Raw genomic sequence first — 22,867 nt, forward strand, 5'->3', positions numbered from 1 at the left:
CTGATGAAAATGAATAGCTAGTGTTCACTCATGCGGAACATCTGAGGTATGACATGGTGGCAATTAAAGCATAAGACCTTGGTCCATCAATACTTAGCGACAGATTTTTGAAAAATTATAAAACCGTTTTTGATACATTTCTCTAAGTGTATACTTTTTTTTGATACACACTGTATACTGTGGTATCTCTTAATTACACTTTCTGATAAAAGAAATTACCAGTTTTGGAGGTCTTAAGACCACCGTGGGTCTCAAGGCCGGCCCAGTACTGAACTGAAGTTGCATCAGAGGACAAAAATCATGCAGCCTGACACAAAAGCCAGGGACAAAGCCAAAATTTTGTAAACATAATTAAGATTCTTAAATTGTTCCTTATGGAGCTTGCTGTACATGCTGCTATCTCTTCTACCAAAGATAAAAAACTTTCAGGATCATTTAGTTCTTGAGATACAACAGTCTTAAAATTTAATTTGAATAATTATAACTTTACAAATGCATTACTCAGTTCAATTTAGTGTTACGATTAGTGTTCAAGATATTCCTTTATTCACTCAGTAAATTTTTTGTTACTTTTTACTCTTCAAGCAATGGACTTGTCCAACTGTATCCTAAAGATAAGTGACAAAGCTAATGTTTTTAATGTGGTTTCAGATCTTCATTCACATAATGGAGAATTGTTTTGACAGTGTTCATGAGGTTTATTTCTTGATCTCATCAGAGGCTTTAAATAGTAGAAGCCAAAGCTGGAGACAAAGCCAAGATTTTGTAAACTCCCTGAGATTTGAAATTTGTTCCTATTGAAATCTACATGTTATATATTATATTATATATTGTACTTTTTATATTAGAAATTTTGAGTTTTACAAACACTTCATCCTTGACATGTAACCATACTACAAGTATCTTGTGAAATAATATTGTTTAAATTCATTTTAAGCATACGCATAGTTAGTACTCAGATTACCATTCAATATATATTTACTCAGTTTTTGTATTACTCTTTGCAGTTTCTGTTTACACATTTGGAATTACTTAAATGTATATTGAAGATAATTTACTCATTGAAATGTTTGCTAAAGATGAGTGAAAATTAATTTGGTTTCCTGTCTTAAGTCACAGGAAGACTCATGTTTTTAAGAATGTTTTATTTTGATTTTATCTTTTTTTATAGACTATCAAATATCCTTCAATTTGAATAATTAGAAGTCAATTTGACCGAAGCTGAATTTCAGAAAGCTATACGGCCTGAGTGGCCTTGATTTTGGCCCGACTGCCACCTTGAAAAGGTCCCACACGTACAAATAACAACTTTCTAATTCAATTTTTTCCTCAGCAAACCCAAAAGATTACCTCATCTTTTCACGAATTTAATTGCAAACCCTTGTTTTCAAATTCATTGATTTGCATTTTTGGTTGCACATTTCAGAAAACTTGAAAATGAAAAACAAAATCACTTCAGTTTGGGTTTCAGCAAAACATATGAATTTGTTTGCAAAGTATCAATCTTATTGTAAAAATTAAATGTTCGGTAGACTTTTAAGTGTTTAACAATTCACCACTGTATGTAGATCTTAGTAGTCACAACAAGACTTTGTGAACTCCCAAATGTATATTTTTCAATTTGTTCCTAATGGAAAATACATCCACTCATTGTATTCTGTGCTATCTCTACATTACATTTTCTGATAATAGAAATTGAAGCCTGTACAATTTTAGTTATTCTGTATTTCTATTAACTTCACTTTTTAAAGCCACAAGGAATCATCTGCAATTACCCGGATAAGTACCTACCGATTTAATGACAGAAAACTCAAAAGCAAGATAGGACTGGTAACAAATACCCTGCAAAATAATTCCACCTGAAATTGTTATTGTCAGAAAACAAACATTGAAGGTGGTTTCAAAATGGGGTGCCCACAGATTCCAGTTAGGAGATCCAAAGATGTGTGTATTCTGTTTTCTCTATTTCCTCCAAAATGTATAGTAGCTACTCAGCTAAGACCAGAAAAGAATGCTTGTTTTGCACCGTACTTAAAATATTGAGCACTTCTGTTGCTTCGGGAAAAACCTGCAAAAAGCAAATGATCCTATGTACAATGCACCTTTACTGAAGTAAACACATCAGTCTAAAAGTTAATCAAGATTACTGTAAAAATTAGTCTTTTAATATTCACTCAGTGTCTTTTAAAAACAGAAAAGCTTTTTGTAACTTTGTTCACTTTGCGGTGTTTAATAGAAATCATCTTTATTGTTATTATTTACAAGCTTTGTACATTTGCATTCATATCAATGAAACTATAATGTTGACTGTAGTTTAATCACCAAAATGTCTGCTAAAGATCAGCCACAATACTTTTCCTGTTAAGTTGGTTTCCTGTCTGAATTCACAGAATACAAACATATTTTAACTGTAATCATCAGCTTTTATCTTAATTCTAATTTCAGAAGAACATTACTGTCAATTTCCGAAACCAAAATGCAAAGTGTGACTTTTTAGATACCCTGGTTACTCAAAAATACCCCCAAAATCCATTTCCACATGATTTTTCACTTATATATGAAACTGCAGGCACTGATTTCTGAAAACAAGGTTTTGGGAGACATCCCTCATTTAGCCTCAGCAGGTCACATTTTGTCTCCAAAGGTTAAGAATTTGTTCAAGTGTAAAATTGTAACAAATGTTCAAAATCAATTGTATTGAATTTCAGGAAGCCATGGCCTCTGTTGCCTTGATTTTGGCCTGACTGCCGCTTGAAAATGTCCTTGCCTTTCAAAGAATTAAATTCCATACCTCTGTTTTCATTGTTTTACAAGTTTGGTTGCAATTTTAGAAGACTTGATAATAATTTAAAAATTATACCCCTCACAACAGTTTGAGTTTCAACAAAAATTTGTTAATTTGTTCATGAAACATTTCAAATATATTCACACAGACTTTTAAAATTATATGTTTTGAAATGAGCAGAAATAAATTTATTCATTTATGATTTGGAAAAAGAATAACTCTGTTTGTAGTTCTTTGTTGTCGCTCTTTTCTTCAGCTAAAAATGATGCCTCAAAAAAACTATAATTGTTATTCCACTAGGACTAACAATATACACTGAAGTTATAACTGAACATAAATGGTCAATGTGTGACTAATTAAATTTTCTACACTGAGTTTTGGCAATTGCAAAATTCATCACTTTATTATTTTTTGGATTACCTTTGCTGGATACATACAGATGACGACAATTTTATGAGTGGATTCCAGCCGGCCAAATAAATTCCAGATTTCTTGGACCAGTCTGCAAGTCTTCATAGCCCCATGACAAAGTTAATGGTTTCACCTTTACATCAGACCCCCAACAATAAAAGTTGCACAGCGCCCTCTATTGACAATGACTCTCACTCCCTTCATTATTGAGTGTCTGTTATGTTGCTCACAATTAGTATATTAAATACTGTCAAGGGCGGATCCAGAACACAATTTTCTTGGGGGGCCAAAAACAAATTTGGTCCCCCCAAAAAATCAGAAGTGGGGTTCAGGGCCCGGTTAACGCCCTGAAAAAAATTTGGATTCTAAATGATCTGTGGTGCGATCTGAGGCATTTTCTGACCACTTTAACCAAATCTTTTTTAAGGAAAAGATGGTGTGTATGCAGTGCCTGCCTTTTTGAGATGTCACTTAAAAAAAAATTGTCTGTTTTCTTTGGGGGGGGGGGGGGGTTGGAGGTGGGGGCATGGCCTCGGTTGGCCTCGCCCTGGTCCGCCCTTGAATACTGAAATGAAAAAAAAAACAAGTGGTCCGCGGACCACATGTGTTGCCCTTCTCCACGGTCAATCCCTATAATTATGATTTGTGTTCTTAAAAAAAATGTTACAATTTGGGCATTTTTAAACGATGTGAAATTACCCCTAGATGACCTTTGACCTCCAATTTTGAAAGACTTGTGATAAACCCCCACCCAAGGTACACTCCATCAAAGTTACATTAAAATCCATCAAATTATGTAGAAATAGAAACATTTGAAGCATATTTGAACAATACGGATGTCAGTCATATGGACATTACGCTCACACAGAAAAGTTAGGACTGGTGATACGAGTGTCTCCTGATTTATTCGGTTAGACAACACAAACATTGCCAATATTTTGTTTGTCTTGTATCATAGAAATTAGAACAAGTTTCTTGAAGGGCTGATATTTTATTTCCTTACAAATTATTAAATATGGTTTAGGAGGTAGGGATGACTATTATTCTAAATTTGCCTACAACTTTGGCTGTAACATGCAATTTGCCAGCTGGAACCCTGACCATGCAATAATGACTTATGTAGCGGCAAGTTGTGAAATTTAATTTGGGTTTAATCATAGTTGTTATTTCAAAGTGTTTTCTAAACTTTAATTCATGATCACGCATACCTTTGAATGGAAATAAGTTTGTTGCGGTAAAACTGTTCATTAATTGTTCCCGTACTTTCGTAATAGCGCCCTCTTGTGATATGGTGCATTTTGTAAGGTGAAAGTTTAAACTCCTCATGAGTCCGATGATTCGTATTAATAAACATGCACCAAATTCATCTCCCCAAATAAATGTAAAATTATCAGGTTTTCTAAGTCCCAAATGTTGTAGTTTTGGATCCAACACAATCGGTAAGCCTTGTTGATTTATTCAGGATTATAATTTATCGTATTTTGAGTGATTTATTAAGATTGTTTGCAGCTTTTCAAAGTGAAGATTTATATGTTTTGGGGTGTGTTTACTTACACGTACAGGGATAATGTACGCACTATGTCAAGTGAAGGCTCAAGCTCAATCGCATATATTTGACTAATTAATCTAAATGGTTTATTATGTTTTTCTGTAATTGTTAATACTAAAGTTAAGTATTGTAATTTGTCTAATTGCAGTGAACCACCACCACCGTAAGCACCAAAGCACCAAATACAACAGCACTGAAGTACTACTGCCTCAGGGTGTGTTCAGAAAGGGACCGAATACTTTAAAATAAAAACACTTGTGTGGCAAATGTCGTTTCCAAGGCTACAACTTATATCCAACTTCAAAAGATTGGGCATGCTGTACGTAGGCCTATATCAGCAATACATTTAAAGTGGACTTCAAACGTTTTACAGTAGTTATTAAAGGTACACGTATAGAGAAAATATGGAAGATTTTAAGACCGTCTCGCAATGGCTACAGCCAGGGATGTAGTTAAGTCCCTCCTAAGTCTTTCACAAGTCCAGTCACAAGTTACGAGATGAACAATGACAAATAAATGCTTTTGCAACGGTACATTTGAAAAGCTTGTGATTTGACTCGAGACTGAGGGACTTGTTAAGGACTTGACAATGAAAGCAGCTGAATCCGCATCCCATAGACAACTGTTACTGTCTATGACTAGCAATAACACATGTGTCTATGAAATTAGCTGAATCTGCATCACATAGACACGTGTTACGCGGCCAGAAATAACACGTGCCCCTATGAAAGCAGTTCAATCCGCATCCCATACACACGTTACTGGCTACGGCTAGCAATAACACATTTGTCAATGAAAGCAGTTGCATCTGCATACCATATATGTGTTACTGCTAATCATAGCCCAATTATTGACACGGACTCCAGATTCAAGACAAGACCTACCTTTGGATCGGTGCAATGAAGTTGCATGGTGTCTACAGGGTTTCAGAACGTTCCTGCCATTCCATGAGCTGTCACCCCTCCCACATCTCCCATGGCCATGTTATGATGCATGCCAGACATTGGCTCATTGCTCAGCAAACTGGCTGACAGGTGTCTGTAGGAAATAACCAGGGGAATAAAGTTATAGCTCGCAAGCATGATGATGTTTCAATAGTGTCTTGAGATACACAATTAAGGTACCTCTTTATGAGGTGTTGATTTCTCTTTTGATTTTCTCAATGATCGCTGTTCAGTTTTTGCTGGTCCCAGAGGGCCAGCCTACAGTCCTCTGTACCTCACGGATCAACTCACTGTCACTTGTGAGCTGGGCAGTGCTGTTGTATAGGATTACCCTGTAACACCAATGAATGGGCTAAATCAATTGAATGGGACTGTGTGTACTCTGGAACCAACTTGAATTGCCTTGTGTTATTGTAAACTGTTTTCAAGTCCTGAACTCATGCTGATTGAGTGTAGTGGGGGTGGTGGAGGGGTGAGATGCTTACTTGTTCATTTGGAAGCCATCCTCTCTTGACAGTGTCTTGATGGGGGAAGTTAGGCATCCTGTTAGCTGCTGTGCCTGGTATGTCCTCTGAGTTGCTACTTGGGATCCAGTCACCGCTGCTCCCGGGGGGAAATTTCAGAAGAAGCAAGAAGTTTGTTTTAAATCTGCCATTTATAGGAAAATATATTCTCTTGAATGGATGACACCTAATATTTTGCTAATCCGCATGTCCTGTATGTCCACTGGGTATCTTAAAAATCACAGTTGTCTATTTTTAAATTTCATTTTCATGCCTGAACTGAAATGTTATATCCTTCTGAGTTGATTTTTTCAGCATGTTTTAATCAACAAGGATCTTTTAGCTAAGTTCTTCAATTAGGATCTTAAAGTACCGAGCCGAGAAAATATGAGACTATTTCACACTCCTATTATCTTGATGCTCCAGATATAGTCAGTTTCCATGCATCTAATGAAAGTGTGTGGTAAATGAAAACTGAGCTTACCTGGTGTATAAGCCCAGATGCTACTCCCTGGTGAACCAACAGGGTAACCCAGATCACTGACAGGTACAACAACAAAGCTGACAGGTGTCTTGCGTTGCCCTCGACTATGCTCATTGCTGATTGGAATTGGTAAGCGACGATCTTGACCAATGGCTGCTGGAGGCCGGGCCGGGGCTGTTCAGTTGCCATGGTGACCAGACTGGACGTGATGGTTGATCAACAAAGTGAGCCTCCATGAACTGCTCAAAATTAAATTGAAATGAAAACAATCATGAGAAACAACACATTAATACAATGTCTTTTTTTCATAATTTTGAAGGCTTTTGTAATTGAGTACAACTTGCAAGTACACACAAGGAGACAGTTTACAAGGCACACCGTTGTTCCAAGGTTTATGTTCAAGTTTTTCTTTATTTTGTTGCCGGATTTTCTGTACACCGAGTGAAGTGACTGTCTAATAATAAGGGAATAAATATGTGCTTGTCTGGTTTTAAACAAGTCCGTTTAAGACCAGCTGGAGGCTTGGGCACTGATAATGGCGATGCGAAAAGTCCAGCATATTTTTATTCCCATTCATAAATAGGTTTTCAGTCAAAAAGTCAAATAAGTAAAAAATACATATATTCCCTACGATTTTGGTCAACAATTTAAATTAACTTCATGTTTTTTAAACACCCCTCTAGCTTTGTCATGGTATGTGCCTCTCGCAAGTTAGTGGTAAACAACATCTTAGATGGAGATTGGCGCGTGATGCGTGTACTGCGTGATATGGTGCAGGATGCGCAGTGTTGGTGTAGTGTGAATTTAGTACTGTGATAAATACGGACTCATTGGTAGTATTGCGCATTCCTAAGGGAAAATTGTGAACGTTTTACAATAAAAGGTTCAAAAGTGCAGACCACATTTCATGGGAGTTACAATTTCATGCGACACCAGATAAGTATTTAAAACCAGCCAGCCGGTAATTAAGACCGGGCTCTCAGAATGGGTAAACTGTTGTAATTAGGTACATGTATTTATTCGTTAAAAAAACACACTTTTAATCCATGATTTTTATTTTTCTTTAAAATATCTGAACCGTACTAGACATATCAAAAATGACCAAATTCAATAAATCTAAAAAAAAAAACTCCCTTCATCGTTATATTTTTTTGGGGGGGGGGGCGCCATTTTTCTCCACTACAGTCTGTGCCCACTTCTGTCTCATTTTGCCAGAACAGCCATGTCAAAAGACATTTTACGTTAAAACTAGGCCTGCATCAACAATTTGTGAAATTCTCGGGGGGGGGGGGGCAAAAGTTTGTACTCACAGTCTGGATGCGGCCTCTGTCATGCTCTCATCCCCTTCAATTCTGTACACAATGCCATACATGACGTACTCAAGCTGTCTGTCATAGTGGTTGTGCTGTCGTCAAGGGGTGTGTACTCCCCATCGTCAGGGTAACCATACCGTTGTTGCCAGAACAGGGCGGAATTTATCACCTGTTTTTTAAGAGAAAAAAATACAAAGAAATTAATGAACTGCCTTGGGCGTCGCCAAGATTTTTTCCAGGGGGGGCGGGGAAAGCAAATTTTCCCCAAAAATTCTTTAACTTTTTCATTATATTCTCAATTTATCATTTTTCCAAACATGAGCAGGGGAGCATTTGCCCTCCCCCCATCAAATAAACAGCAATATGGCTTCGCACTTCTTTTTCCTTTTTTCCCTCTTTTTTTACTTTTCTTCTTGTTTTCCAGGGGGGGGGTGGTGGGGCCCAAGCGTCCACCCTTGCCACGCCCCCTTGCGACGCCCATGTGAACTCCCCTTGACTTACAAGTGCTGGTGGTGATGTACATTCAGATTATTCCATGCGCACATTTTGTACATCAGTACAGTCGAGTCTCGTTAATACAAACTCGTTAGGACCTAGCCAAATGGTCTGTTATATCAGAATTTTGTATTAAGAGGAACATCAGTCCCATTCATTGTGCACATAAATGCACAGTCGGACCAAGGCTTTATGTTTGTTATAACCAGAATTTAATTGTATTAACTCTGAGTTTGTAATAACGAGATTTGACTGTATGTTTGAATCCTCTTGTCTGAGAAGGAACTTGGGTCTTACAAAACAGCTGTGTGAAGGAACACTAAAAAGTTCCACCTGAAACACCAGAATAAATATACTGACATTCAAAGCAAGACATGCTTACATCCATGTACATGTACATGTATGTACCAAGTTTCTCAAATATCTTTTGAAATAATTAAAACATTGCAAATGATTCCAGATACTGGCCATAACCTTAACCCTCCTCAATCCTTCAAAATCTTCCGGTGGTTTTGGAGAATTGGGGAGGATTGAGGCTTAATTGCAACAAAATGTCGGTTGATTTTGGAGCAACATTGTGTTGAATTTGTAGGCTGTATTGCTGATGTTCAGTCATGCATATTTGAGCCCTGCATTATGCTCCATATCATCCTCAATGCTATGTCTTCGGCACTGCCTCAACCCATTATCAGTAAATTGTGGGAAGATTTTGAAGGATTGAGGCAATGGTTACCCCTCCACTGAACAAATTTAAAAAAAATAAAGGATGATTTTGGAGGATTGGGGCTGCATCTAATTTTACATGGTGGCAATTGGAGGATTTTGAAGGATTGAGGATGGATCCTAGCCAAAAAGGCCGGGGGGGGGGGGGTGTTAATGCAGTCATCCTCCAAGAGTGATTATGAATAGCAAAGTTTAACCTACCCCCCCCCCAAAAAAAAATTGTTTGAAGTCATTCATAATGATATGTGGTGATCTAGCAAGGTAACGGGGACAGGGAAAATGTCACACTTTACCTAAATGTATTGAATGACACACATACATGCACCAGTACATATAAAGTGGGTAGGGGTTGGGCTCGCATTGTTGTAATTAAATAAAAAAAATACCACCCCCCCAAAAAAAAAAAATCCCCCCCCCAAAAAAAAAAGGGAGAGAGAAAAAGCAAAGGAAACTTTGGGTAATGAAACACTTTGGTGGATCATGTTTTTCCACAAAAGTTAACAAAAAAACAAGATACATGTACAGACATATAAACGCATAGACCGCCAGTCGTGCGCGTTAAACCGTGATTTACAAAAAAGTGTAGACAAAACGCTTGTTGACAGCGCACGTAACCGTGCGACGCGCGTTCAATGCAGATACGCGCTTAGGACAGCACACATTTACATACAGAACATAAATTTTTGAGTTAAAAAAACCTGTTTTACTCACAATCCGAGTGAGAAAAGTTGTGCACATTATTGTTTTTAATTTACCTGAAACATAAGTACACAAGGGATTTTTTTTTACAATCAAAAAATAACTTCAAAGATTTTTTTTACTGGAATAGTTCAACTGTGTGTAAAAGCCCTATACTGAGAGGTGAATTTGCCCATAGTTTAGTTAAGTTTTGAATAGGACCTGGTGGTCTACGTGTTTATAATGTCTGTGGATACATGTACATGTACATTGACCAAAAAAAATCCATCACGCCACTTTCCAAGGTGAAAAACTACATAAGCCAAGAGAAAGATAAGCTACATCTGACGTGGAGGTTTGGAAAGTGAATTACTTCCTACAAGGAAATTATAATATTAATTAAAATATACAAAGGGTTTTTCAAAATGAAAGTGTTTAAACACTCATTCATGTACTTTCCTGTACATGTGCACTTTCATTTCTACTTTTGCACATTTAAAAATCTTGTTTTTAGTCAGATGATGTTCAGACCCCCCCCCCACTCAAATAATATTCAACATTGTTCACATTGAACATTTCCCCAATAGTCAGATGGTGTTCAGACCCGCCCCCCCCCCACTCAAATAATATTCAACATTGTTCACATTGAACATTTCCCCAATAGTCAGATTGTGTTCAGCCTTCCTCCCCCAAACATCAGCATAAAAGTGAGATTTCACAAGTTCAAACTTGAAGCAAATTATTCTTTTTTTTCATTGTTTGGTCCAAGTTTCAGTATTTGTATTTCAATGTCTTGCGCTCAGAATTGGAGATCTGGACTATATCGCTGCGTAGAGATCATGGAAAATGCTACCCCTTTTTAATTTTTGCCCCTGCCCTTTTATAATGTATTAGTCCAGACTTGTTTTACCTTTGAAAAAAAATAATGGACTGACCCAGAGCCAGTGAGTTGCAAGGAGGAAGTTGGTCTCATTGTTCTCCAAGCAATGACCCTGCCAATGCATGTATTAAAGTTGTGCTATATTCCTGTATTTTTGCCTGACAACTCTCCAGTATTTCTTACAGGTATGTTTATTTGGACTTTCATTTCTTATAACTAACATTCATAGATTTCCTTTGATTGACGCAAATTTGTATTGTGTTAAGTTATTTGAATACTTTATACTGTTGAGACTTGAGGAAATAAGTTGTTTAGTCCAATATACATTCACAAACAAAGTAATGCTTCAAATGAAGCAGATATTTCAGGTCAATGCTCTTCCAGCTTTGGAGTTTTCAATGGCTTTTCCAGGCTTCCAGCATGCAAGTTTGTAGTTGAAACAGAAGAGGAAATTGCCAAGCACATAAAACTTTTGTATTTAAAATGTCTCAAAAGTGGTGTAAAGACCTTGGGGAAATACCCGACAAATGCAACAATCACTGTCAAGCAAAGTCACTTACATGTACTGGCTGACAGTCAGGCATTGACTGGCTTGTTCATCAGGCTATAGTTCCAAACCACTCAGTTGGGTTTCACATTCAGTTGGCTTGTAGGACTGCACTGGCTGGCCAACTGACTGACAGACTGACAGACAGGTAGTCATCAATGGTCAGAAAAGATGAACGTCTGATGTTGCTCAACTGACATCTATTCAATTCTGAAAAACAAAACTCAACCCACAAACTTATCATTGGCGGTTTTGGAAGTTTATAGTTTGGAAATGATGATTTGGCTGGTACTTCGGCACATTGCTGGCTGTGACTTAGCCTGTACATGTACATGTACATTTCATCTTCACTTCTGCTGAGAACTGCTTGCTCATCCAAACTCAAAATTTCCAACCAATTAAATATAAAAATTCTGGTTTGTCTGGCCTGGGAAATCTGAATCCTATTCAGTAAAAGAAATGGAAAAGCACCTTGCATACAGTTTTGTCCATTTCAATATCTGAAGACATTTCAGAAGAGAATTAAAGATGTACTCTCAGTGCTCTTCAAAACCTGAACAGGAATTCCAAAGAGATTATTTTATTTGATGTCTCGTTCAAAAGTGGATATCTTTTGTCTGGCAACAAAATATCAATTCACAAGAAACGTTATACATGTACTTTTTATCCAGATGAAACACCAACGGACAGTGCATCTTTAATGTATAAGAGTCACATCTTTTGGTCAAGCTTTTTTAATGCTCTTACAGTAACCCTTCCATTTTATTTTTAAATACTATTTGAATACAGATAAAAATGGCTACAGCTTTGAAAAAGATAAGCCCCCATCTAGAGTGTGACATTTGTCAGGAGAAATACAAACGGCCCAAGGTGCTGGACTGCCAACACAGTTTTTGCGAGACATGTCTGGAGAAATACTACACCAGCAGGTATGCAGGTCAGCCTAAGATTCCTTGCCCTGTATGTCGTCGGGAGATGGTACTTCCAGAGACACGCATTCAAGGCCTGAAAGCAAATTTCCATTTGATGGGAATAGTTGAGGAGGTCTCACTCCAAGAAAAGGTGGCTTGTTCAGAAAACACAAAGGTCATCTGTGAGATTTGTGATGAGGGAAATGAGGCCATGCATCGTTGTCTGGACTGTGCCCAGAATATCTGCCCAAACTGTCGCAAGACACACTTGCGATTTGCTGCTACATCAAACCACACAGTGGTTACTTTGGAGGACATTCGTCAGGGGAAGGTAACGGTGAAAAAAACACCAGAAGAAGATGAGTCTAAATGCCAGAAACACAAGGGTGAAGTGAAACGGTTTTACTGTGAGACATGTGAAGAGTTAATCTGTCGAGATTGTACTGTAGTAGACCACTGTAAACCAAAACATCACTACATTGAGTCTGGAGAGGCTTCTCGTAAATACAAACAGTCACTGAAAGATACGTTTCCAGATTTCACCACAGGCATCAAAAGACTTCAAAAAGCTTTGGCCACTTCATCACAAGCTAAGCAGAAGTTCACACAGAACGTCACAAAGACTGTGAAAGCTGTAAAAAACAAAGCGGATAAAATGAGAGCTGAGATAACAACTCAAGAGACAAAGATGATTGCAGAAATCAAACAACTCCAGCAGGATCGCAACAAAACATACGATAAGCATCAGGAAACAGTGACAATGATGCTACAAAGTAAACAACATTCCTTCAGTACAGCTCAGGATGTCATAAACACTGCATCAGACACTGATTTGCTTTCCCTCTATCCTATCATCAGCAAAGACTTGAAATCACTCAAGAGTCAAAATCCTCCCCAGATTGATCCCAAGCTTTCATATCTGAGCTTCACCCCGGGTCAGAGGATTGGTGACATCAATCTGGGCAAGCTGGCAGTCAAAGGCAAGTGGGAGACGTTGCGTGAGTTTGGTAAAGTGGGAAGTGGTCCAGGAGAGTTCAATGGGGCTGTAGGTGTTACTGCCACTCAACCTGGTGAGATTGGTGTGGCAGACTGGATGAACAACCGAGTGGTCATCTGCAGCAATGAGGGACAACACAAGGGAACCATTCCCCTACGACGTAAGTTTCTTTCATGCACATGTTCATCAACACAAACTTTCATAATTGTGTGGAAATTATAAGTAAGTCTTCCATGTGCACATGCAGATCTGGGAACTGATGAGAAATCCCACACAAACACACTCAATTCTGTTCCGTAGTTGTGGGGACATACACGTCTCTAGCTCTACGCCGTACTGGTGGGGACCGAAAGCGCTATGGGGACAGCAAAAAGTCCCCACAACTTGGTCCTAATTAACTTAACAATGAGAAACCTCCCAATAATGTGGTGTGGGCCAGAGCACGTACACACACAAAAAATTAAAACAAAACTACAACAAAACTTATATTTATTTCACAACTGATTTCAGTTGGTATAATATGGAAGAATTGTTTTTATTTTGGGGTCGTAACTTTTAGAAAAGAGCAAATTTGCTTTTAGGTTGTTTTGCAAACAAACCAACCTGTCCTGTGCGTAGAATGTTCTACACCTGATCCCTATATTAGTGGGTGAGGGGGCTGCATGAGCCCCCATCAAGATCGACCTTTGGTTTTGTGATTGTTCTTCTGTATGTAGTGTTCCTGTTTTGCTTTTTTTTCTGGACAATAAAGCTCCATGGCTTATATTTTTAAAGATACAACGCAGGAACTTTATAATTGGTATGAACATATAGCCCTGACACTGAGGTGTGCATTCAAATCTGAAGTCATGATGACATCAGCAGGTATCAAATTACAACAAATTCTAGTTCAAAAAGTGACCATTTTGTTTCATTCATAACTTCTGAACAAAGCAAATATTCTTGTTCACATTTTGTGATCTGATGGACCATCCGTTGATGAACCATTTTTTTTTGTCCTGTGTACACGTGAAGTTGCTTGACCTGCTGGGGTTGACGGTCAAATTAAAGTTAGGTGAATTCAAAATACTTAAAGCAGTATGAATAAAACAAAATGGATTTACTCCGTAACGGGTCAAGGTATGAAGAAAAAACCTTGTACAAACATGCACTGTTGTACAAAGATGTGACAAAAATGGTTACATCATACATGACACCACCATAATCAAATTACAAGTGATTTAAAGGGACACTACATCCTGAAAAGCACCCAATTGGGCTACAAAGAGCATTTAAATGTAGGATATAAACGTCTACACAACCATCCTTGACAAATTGCCTGTTTGTGTTATTCTTGCAAGAACAAATTTTGGGAGTCAAAATTTTGACTCTCAAAAATGTGTCATTCCGTGTCAATTCAACACGATTTTGGACTTGACCCTCACAGATTGAAACGATTTGGTGTGATGATTGGCCTGTATGAGAAACCCCCAGAACTGATTTTTTTGTAGTTTGTTAGATTCTGAGATACGGGTCAACAAACTTTTGACTCATTAGCATGACCTCCGAACTTTAATTACTTGTATCTCCAAAACTATAGCAAATACAAAGCCAAATTGTACATCATATTAAAGCTCTTTGAATGGCCTCCAATTCATAAAATAAAACAAAAAAATCATACCATGAAGCACAGAGAAAATGTGCTACAAAATTACCTTTGACCTTAAATTACAAAAAAAAAACAATGCTAGTTTATGATGTAAGCACCAATCTTGGAACATTTTGTGAAAGGTGTCTTAAAGTTTGTAAGAACTAAATTGTTATTATACAGTTTGTTATTATACAATTATTTGATGACTAAAAATGGGGTTTATGTCACTTAATGCTTCATTTGAAAATTGAACAACCTTATTATTGCTTTAAAAAAAAGCAACACGATTAAATATAAGACTAATCTATTTTGATGTTTGAACAATGAGAATAGCACAGAGAGTGCATCAACTTTATAAAAGACTTTGCAAAACTGTATCTCCAAGACATTGCAGTTATTCACAATTAAACATGTATATGGTGCCTGAAGACTGCACAATGTTCATGTATAGCCCTATTAATTCTACATGAACAGGCTTTAAGGCAGGCCATGTTTTCATTAATATAGGTAGGTTATCATAGGTATTTATATTTCATGAGGACTCAGAATAGTGACAGTGCATTTATATACTGTGCATATGTTACATTTGAGTTCTTCTTTACCCACAGATCCACAGGCAGTTGCAGCCATTCACATTCCTGAGCAACGCTTGTTTGTGTTGGAAGAGGGAAGCAAGTATGTCAAGGTGTTCAACATGAAAGACAACACTCTTGTAAAGCAGTTCCCAACGGTGCACAAACATCAGGTAGACAAGACAGAAATGAACCTACAGAGTCTAGCTGCAACAAAGAATAGCATCTTAGTAGGCGACACCAAAAATATGGTGTGGACTGAACACAAAGCCACTGATGGTGAGATCCTACACACCATACCAGTGCAGACTCCACCTTGCTACCTGGCTGTTGATGACGACACTGATATAGTTGTGGTCAGTGGAGGTGACACAAAGAAAGTGGATATAGCAGATAGCAAAGGTACAACAAATGGCACTATCAATCCGACCATTAATGGTAAGCCAGTGAAGTGCCGTGGTGTATGCTGTGACAGCTCAGGCATCTACCTTGTAGTGTACCAAGGTGTGACTGGCACTGGTCATATTCACCACTATGACCTAGATGGCATGTTTCTTGATTGCCTGGCTCAGGGTCTGTATATCCCACGTGGAATCACATTCACATCCGATGGCCAGCTTGCAGTGACTAACTGGAACAAAGTCAAGATGTATCACAAGGTGTGATGTCATCCAACATGACATTGACTAGCAATCATCATCATCCCAACAGCAAATTTTGAGGATGAAATTGTCTAGTCATTACAGCACCAATCAACATTCATGTCCCACTCATATCACATCTCTCCTCAAAAAGCCAAACTGCCAGATCCCTCTTAAAAATTCATACAAATTCTTAAATAAACAGTGCATCAATTACATTTTGTTACTACAAAAACTGTATAGAAAGTCGTATATACAGTGTATTGACTGCAGTTGCATTTTGATTTGATTGGGGGGACAATTTGTTTTAATCTTACTTGTACAATGACTGGAATCTGAATTAAATGGTAAATTTGAAAGGAGAGGAGAGTTTAGTGGGTGTTGAGGTGTTTGAATGTAATGACCCCCGCCTCCTCAACCCAACACCCCTCCCTCACCCAGTACATGGACTGCCATCAGTCTATCCAATACTTACCAACTTTTTGTGGTGCTTATGAAACCCTGGCTTCATTGTTGCTTCCGCTTCATCTCTGGCACTAGATTCCTAAGAATCCTATCACATTCAAACTCAGTGAAAATGCACCAACCATCCATTGGCCTTGTGTGACAGGATTTGGTGTCTCTAAAGAAGAAAATGGACCAATATTGCACTGGAGTTACATCAGGGGACAAAAATCATGCAGCCTGAGGCCAAAGCCAGGGACGAAGCCAAGATTTCAAAAACACAATTAAGACTGTTAAATTGTTCCTAGTGGAACTTGCTGTATATATGCTGCTATCTTTTATAACAAAAACTTGAGAAATGTTTAGGATCATTTCGTTCTTGAGATGCAACATTCTTAAAATTTATTTTGAGTAATTACAACTTTACAAATGCATTACTCAGTTCAATTTAGTGTTAGGATTAGTGTTCAAGATAAGCCTTTATTCACTCAGTTAAATTTTTGTTCCTTTTTTTGCTGTTTGCATCTGCCTATTTAATTAATAAAACACTACTCTTCAAGTAAATTGACTTGTCCAAATGCATCCTAAAGATAAGTGACAAAGCTCATTCTATTAATGTGGTATCAGATCTTCATTCACAGAATGGAGAATTGTGTTGACAGTGTTCATGAGGTTTATATCTTGACCTCATCAGAGGCTTGCAATAGTAGAAGCCAAAGCTGGAGACAAGCCAATATTTGGTAAACTCCCTGAGATTCTGACATTTGTTCCTAATGGAATCTACACGTAATCCAGTATATATTGCACATGTACTTTTGTTAATTGCACTTTTGAGACAGTAAATCCACTTCATCCTTGAGATGTTACCATACTACAAGTAGTTTGTAAAATAATATTTTTAAATTTATTTTAAGCATACGCATCACCACGCTAGGTAGAACTCATTACTGTTCAATATAAGCATTAACAATGTACATGTAATTGCTCAGTTTTTATATCACTTTTTTCAGTTTCTGTTTACACATCTGAACTAACGATGCACTTACATGTAAATTGAAGATAATTCACTCATTGAAATGTTTGGTAAATATGAGTAAATATTAATTTGGTTTTCTGTCTTAATTCACAGAATTAAGACTTATAAATGTTAATTGGAAAGTTTTAATCTTGATTTGAAATTTTGTTTACATTTTTTTTCAGACTGTCAAATATTTCCCTTTAGTTTGAATGATTAGGAATCAATTCGACTGAAGCTGAATTTCAGAAAGCTATACGGCCTCAGTTGCCTTGATTTGGGCCTGACTGCCACCTTGAAAAGGTCCCACACAAATAGCACATTTCTAATTCAATTATTTTCCGTACAAAACAAATAGATTTCTTTGTCTTTTCAAGAATTTAATTGCACATCTCTGTTTTCATTGTTTTGGATTTTTTGGTTGCCATTTCAGAAAACTGGAAGATGAAAAAAAACCAAATCATCACTTCAGTTTGGGTTTTAGCAAAAATCAAGAACTATGCATTTGTTTGCAAAGTATCAATCTTATTGTAAAAATTAAATGTTCAAGTAGACTTTTTAGTGTTAAACAATTTACCACTGTATGTAGATCTTAGTAGTCACAACAAGACTTTGTAAACTCCCTTTATTGTATATTCTTCAATTTGTTCCTAATAGAAAAAAAAATCTATTCTGTGCTATCTCTACATTACATTTTTTGATGATAGAAATTACAGCCTGTACAATTTTAATTATTGTTTTTCTGTTAACTTCACTTTTTAAAGCCATGTAAGATCATTTGCAATTACCCAGATAAGCACCTACCGATATAATGACAGAAACCTCAAAGTGAAGATAGGACTGGTAACAAATACCCTGTGAAATAATTCCACCTGAAATGGTATTGTCAGAAAACAAACATTGAAGGTGGTTTCAAAATGGCGTGCCTACAGAATCCAGTTACGAGATCCAAAGACTTGTGCATTATGTTTTCTTTGTTTTCTCCAAAATGTATAGTAGCCACTCAGCTAAGGCCTGAACAGAATACTTGCTATCACCGCACTTAAAATTTGAGCACTTCTGTTGCTTCGGAAAAAATCTGCTAAAAGCAAATGATCCTATGCACAATGCACCTTTACTGAAGCATACACATCACTATAAGAATTAATCCAGATTACTGTAGAAATTAGTCTTTTAATATTCACTCAGTGTCTTTTAAAAACCAAAAATAGCTTTTTTTGTAGTTTTTTTTCACTTTTGTAGTTATAGAAATCATCTTTATTGTTAATGTAGGGAGACCAAGTGCGCCCTCGGTTGTTGTTCGTCCAAAGTTTGGCAAGGTGAATTGCATAGTGTGACCTTTGTGCTTCCCGCGCGAAGGCAACTCCTGTGGGCTTCGAACAGAGAAGACCAACATATATTTTCTCTAGAAAATTCTCTCGTTTTGTAGGGAGCATGGATCCTGCCATGCTCCTGAGATATATCACTGTGGTAGGTTAATTTCATAGAAGATTCCCTGTGAGTATTGCTCTATTTTATCATCATTTTGTGAGAGAAATTGTGTATTTTCGGGCTGAGAGTTGAGACATGATTCATTGCATTTTAGTTTTGTACTTTGATGTGTAGCATATATACCTATACAGACATGTGTTGAACTCTGACACACACTTTGTATTGACATTTTATTGTGCACACGGGCTTGAATGCTTGAAGTGTTGTAATGTAAGAATAAATGTATTGTAGTTAGGAAATCATAGTCGTCACATCATCATAATGGTATATTTTGTTTGAACACTTGTCCACTTTAGTTAGAGGACCGTTCCTCCTTCCTTAATTGACATGGGAGCTGGTTCACTTCATTAATATTTACAAGCTTTGTACATGTGCATTTATATCAATGAAACTATAATGTTGACTGCAGTTTAATTATCAGAATGTCTACTAAAGATCAGCCCGGAATACTTTTCCTGTTAAGGCAAAAAAAAAAAAAACCACTCGGTCTCTGGTAAGCGTGCCCGTGGATTTTAATCATGCATGTCAACCATTCTTTTATGTTGAAATTAACACGGAAGCTACAACAGCGCCCTCTATTGCCACGCCTCCTCAAATTTTTGTACCAAGGAGCACCAAGGAATGGGGAAATTGCACTAAGGCAAATGATAAAGGGCACCAAGGCAAATTATGGAGGACACCAAATCATCACTTCAGTTTGGGTTTCAGCAAAAATCAAGAACTATGCATTTGTTTGCAAAGTATCAATCTTATTGTAAAAATTAAATGTTCAAGTAGACTCATTATAATGGTATATTTTGTTTGAACACTTGTCCGCTTTAGTTAGAGGACCGTTCCTCCTTCCTTAATTGACATGGGAGCTGGTTCACTTCATTAATATTTACAAGCTTTGTACATGTGCATTTATATCAATGAAACTATAATGTTGACTGCAGTTTAATCATCAGAATGTCTACTAAAGATCAGCCCGGAATACTTTTCCTGTTAAGCCAAAAAAAAAAAACCACTCGGTCTCTGGTAAGCGTGCCTGTGGATTTTAATCATGCATGTCAACCTTTCTTTTTTGTTGAAATTAACACGGAAGCTACAACAGCGCCCTCTATTGCCACGCCTCCTCAAATTTTTGTACCAAGGAGCACCAAGGAATGGGGAAATTGCACTAAGGCAAATGATAAAGGGCACCAAGGCAAATTATGGAGGACACCAATGTGTAATGAGGACACAAAAAAGCAAAAATAGTGCCCACCTTGTCTGTACAATACAAGCTTGGAAAAAAAAAAAAAAAAAAACCAAAAAACCCCAAAAAACCGCGTTGCTGCGTCAATTACGGAACTTCGGTCTGACCAGAGACCGACTAATTTTTTTTTTGGCCTTAAGATGGTTTCCTGTCTGAATTCACAGAATACAAACTCGTTTTTACTGTAATCATCAGCTTTTGTCTTGATTCTAATTTCAGAAGAACATTACTGTCAATTTTCGAAACCAAAATGCAAATGGTGAATCTTTAGATACCCTGGTTACTCAAAAATACCCCCCCAAAAACCAATCCATTTTGACATGATTTTTCACTTATATATGAAACTTCAGGCGCTGATTTCTGAAAACAAGGTTTTGGGAGACATCCCTCATTTAGCCTCAGCAGGTCACATTTTGTCTTTGAAGGTTAAAAACTTATTCAAGTGTAAAAGGATGCCAGTCATTTTAACAAATGTTCAAAATCAATTGTATTGAATTTCAAGAAGCTATGGCCTCTGTTGCCTTGATTTTGGCCTGACTGCCTCTTTAAAATTTCCTTACCTTTTAAAGAATTAAAATTCCATACCCCTGTTTTCATTGTTTTACATATTTGGTTGCCATTTTAGAAAACTTGATAATTATTTAAAAATTATCCCCCTCACTACAGTTTGAGTTTCAACAAAAATTTGTTAATTTGTTCATGAAACATTTCAAACTCTATTCCAGCAATAAAATATTCACACAGAATTGTAAAATTATAAGTTTTGAAATGAGGAGAAATAAATTTATTCATTCATTATTTGGAAAAAAATTAACTCTCTTTGTAGTTCTTTGTAGTCGCTCTTTACTTCAGCTAAAAACTATGCCTCAAAATAACTATTATTGTTTTTCCACAAGGACTAACAATATACACTGAAGTTATAACTGACCATAAGAGTTCAAATGTGTGACTACTTAAATTTTCTACAAGTTTTGGCAATTACGAAATTCATCACTTTATTTTTTTGATTACCTTTGCTCGATACATAAAGATGAAGACAATTTTATGAGTGGATTCCAGCCGGTTAAATAAATTCCAGATTTCTTGGAGCAGTCTGCAAGTCTTCATAGCCGCATGACAAGGTCAATGGTTTCACCTTTTATCAGACCCCCAACAATAAAAGTTGCACAGCGCCCTCTATTGACAATGACTCTCCCTCCCTTTATTATTGAGTGTCTGTGATTTTGCTCATGCTTTATTGTTGTATTAAATACTGACAAGGACGGATCCAGAACACAATTGTTTTGGGGGGGAGCCAAACAAAAATTAAGTCCCCAAAAAGTGGGTCCCAAAAATTCTGACGTGGGGTCCAGGCCCCGGTTAAGGGCCTGAACATTTTTTTGATTCTAGATGATCTGTGGTGCGATCTGAGGCAATTTCTGACCACTGTAATCAAATCCTTTTTAAGGAAAAGATGGTGTGTACGCAGTGCCTGCCTTTTTGTGATGTTACTTTTAAAAAAAAAATCTGGTTTTTTTTGGGGGGGGGGGGGTTGGGGGCATGGTCCCGGTTGGCCTTGCCTTGCATACTGAAATTAATAAAAAATAAGTGGTCCGCGGACCACACGTGTCGCCCGTTTCCACGGTCAACCCCTATAATATATTTTGTGCATTTTTAAACGATGTGAAATTACCCCTAGATGACCTTCGACCTCCAATTTTGAATGACATGTGATAAGGTACACTCTATCAAAGTTACATTAAAATCCATCAAATTATGTAGACATAGAAATATTTGAAGCAAGTTGAACAATACGGATGTCAGTCATATGAACATTATGCTCACACAGAAAAGTTAGGACTAGTGATATAAGTGTCTCCTGATTTCTTCGGTTAGAGAACACAACCATTGCCATTATTTTGTTTGTCTTGTATCATAGAAATCAGAACAAGTTTCTCGAAGGGCTGATATCTTATTTCCTTACAAACTATCAAATATGGCTTTTGAAGGTGGATGACTATTATTCTAAATTTGCCTACAACTTTGGCTGTAACTTGCAATTTGCCAGCTGGAACCCCGACCATGCAATACAGGCCTTGTTATCATCTACAATGGATTCGCAAGAGAAGATTCTCCATTTTTAAAACATCAAAAACTACTAGTTTGGAAAAACTTTATGCAATAAGGAATGTCACAATCGTTTTTAATTCGCTTCGTTTCTGTTACGTAATTGTATTTATTACGCGCGCTACGGCTATCGCGCCACCCCCGTATTGTAAAGTAGATCATGCCAAAAGTTTTTCACCAATCGTGTACGCACATTTTCCCGGTAGTTTCTTTTCCAGCCACTAAAAATTAAGGCATTGATTTGGTCAACCTGCTAAAACGCCGTGCGTCGGGTTACGTAATTATTATTGTCCGTGTGGCCATGGTTATTGATGTCCGTTTGTTTCTGTGAATGTGAGTATTGTGTGAAAGAATGTTGGTTGTTGTCAAGTAGAGTTGTGTGCGTTTTCTGAGGAGTGCATTCTCTGATCGAGAGAGAAGAGACACCAACAAATTTGAGAGATCTGAGCTGAGTGTGACAGAGACCGGTACCATCTTGCTAGGAGACGCCTGATACAGCAGGTTTTCGTCA

The 22,867-nt window shown here is 37.3% G+C and overlaps 1 protein-coding gene and 1 long non-coding RNA gene across 2 annotated transcripts in view; one reads left to right on the plus strand and one right to left on the minus strand.

Moving 5' to 3' along the window:
- Positions 1-5,768: 5,768 nt before the first annotated feature.
- Positions 5,769-22,867, minus strand: part of LOC119733258 — a 52,168-nt gene continuing 35,069 nt past the window's right edge. Inside the window, exons 6-10 of the long non-coding RNA XR_005271734.1 lie at positions 16,539-16,685; positions 11,326-11,522; positions 7,987-8,158; positions 6,677-6,915; positions 5,769-5,783 (exon numbers count right to left, since the gene is read on the minus strand). This is a non-coding gene — a long non-coding RNA (uncharacterized LOC119733258). The remainder of the gene's footprint in view (positions 5,784-6,676; positions 6,916-7,986; positions 8,159-11,325; positions 11,523-16,538; positions 16,686-22,867) is intronic.
- LOC119733257 (E3 ubiquitin-protein ligase TRIM56-like) lies at positions 12,108-16,213 on the plus strand. The gene is made up of 2 exons (XM_038206844.1): positions 12,108-13,380; positions 15,459-16,213. The coding sequence occupies exons 1-2, from the start codon at positions 12,108-12,110 to the stop codon at positions 16,085-16,087; spliced, it is 1,902 nt and encodes a 633-aa protein (XP_038062772.1). The 3' UTR covers positions 16,088-16,213.

The sequence above is a fragment of the Patiria miniata genome, unplaced genomic scaffold (genome assembly GCF_015706575.1).
Source record: "Patiria miniata isolate m_02_andy unplaced genomic scaffold, ASM1570657v1 HiC_scaffold_25, whole genome shotgun sequence".
Lineage (NCBI taxonomy): Eukaryota > Metazoa > Echinodermata > Asteroidea > Valvatida > Asterinidae > Patiria > Patiria miniata.

Bases quoted from the DNA above. Each gene is read 5' to 3' on its own strand.
- LOC119733257 (XM_038206844.1), top strand. From the start codon at position 12,108: ATGGCTACAGCTTTGAAAAAGATAAGCCCCCATCTAGAGTGTGACATT. The intron at 13,381-15,458 runs GTAAGTTTCTTT...CTTTACCCACAG, and splicing joins GGGAACCATTCCCCTACGAC to ATCCACAGGCAGTTGCAGCC.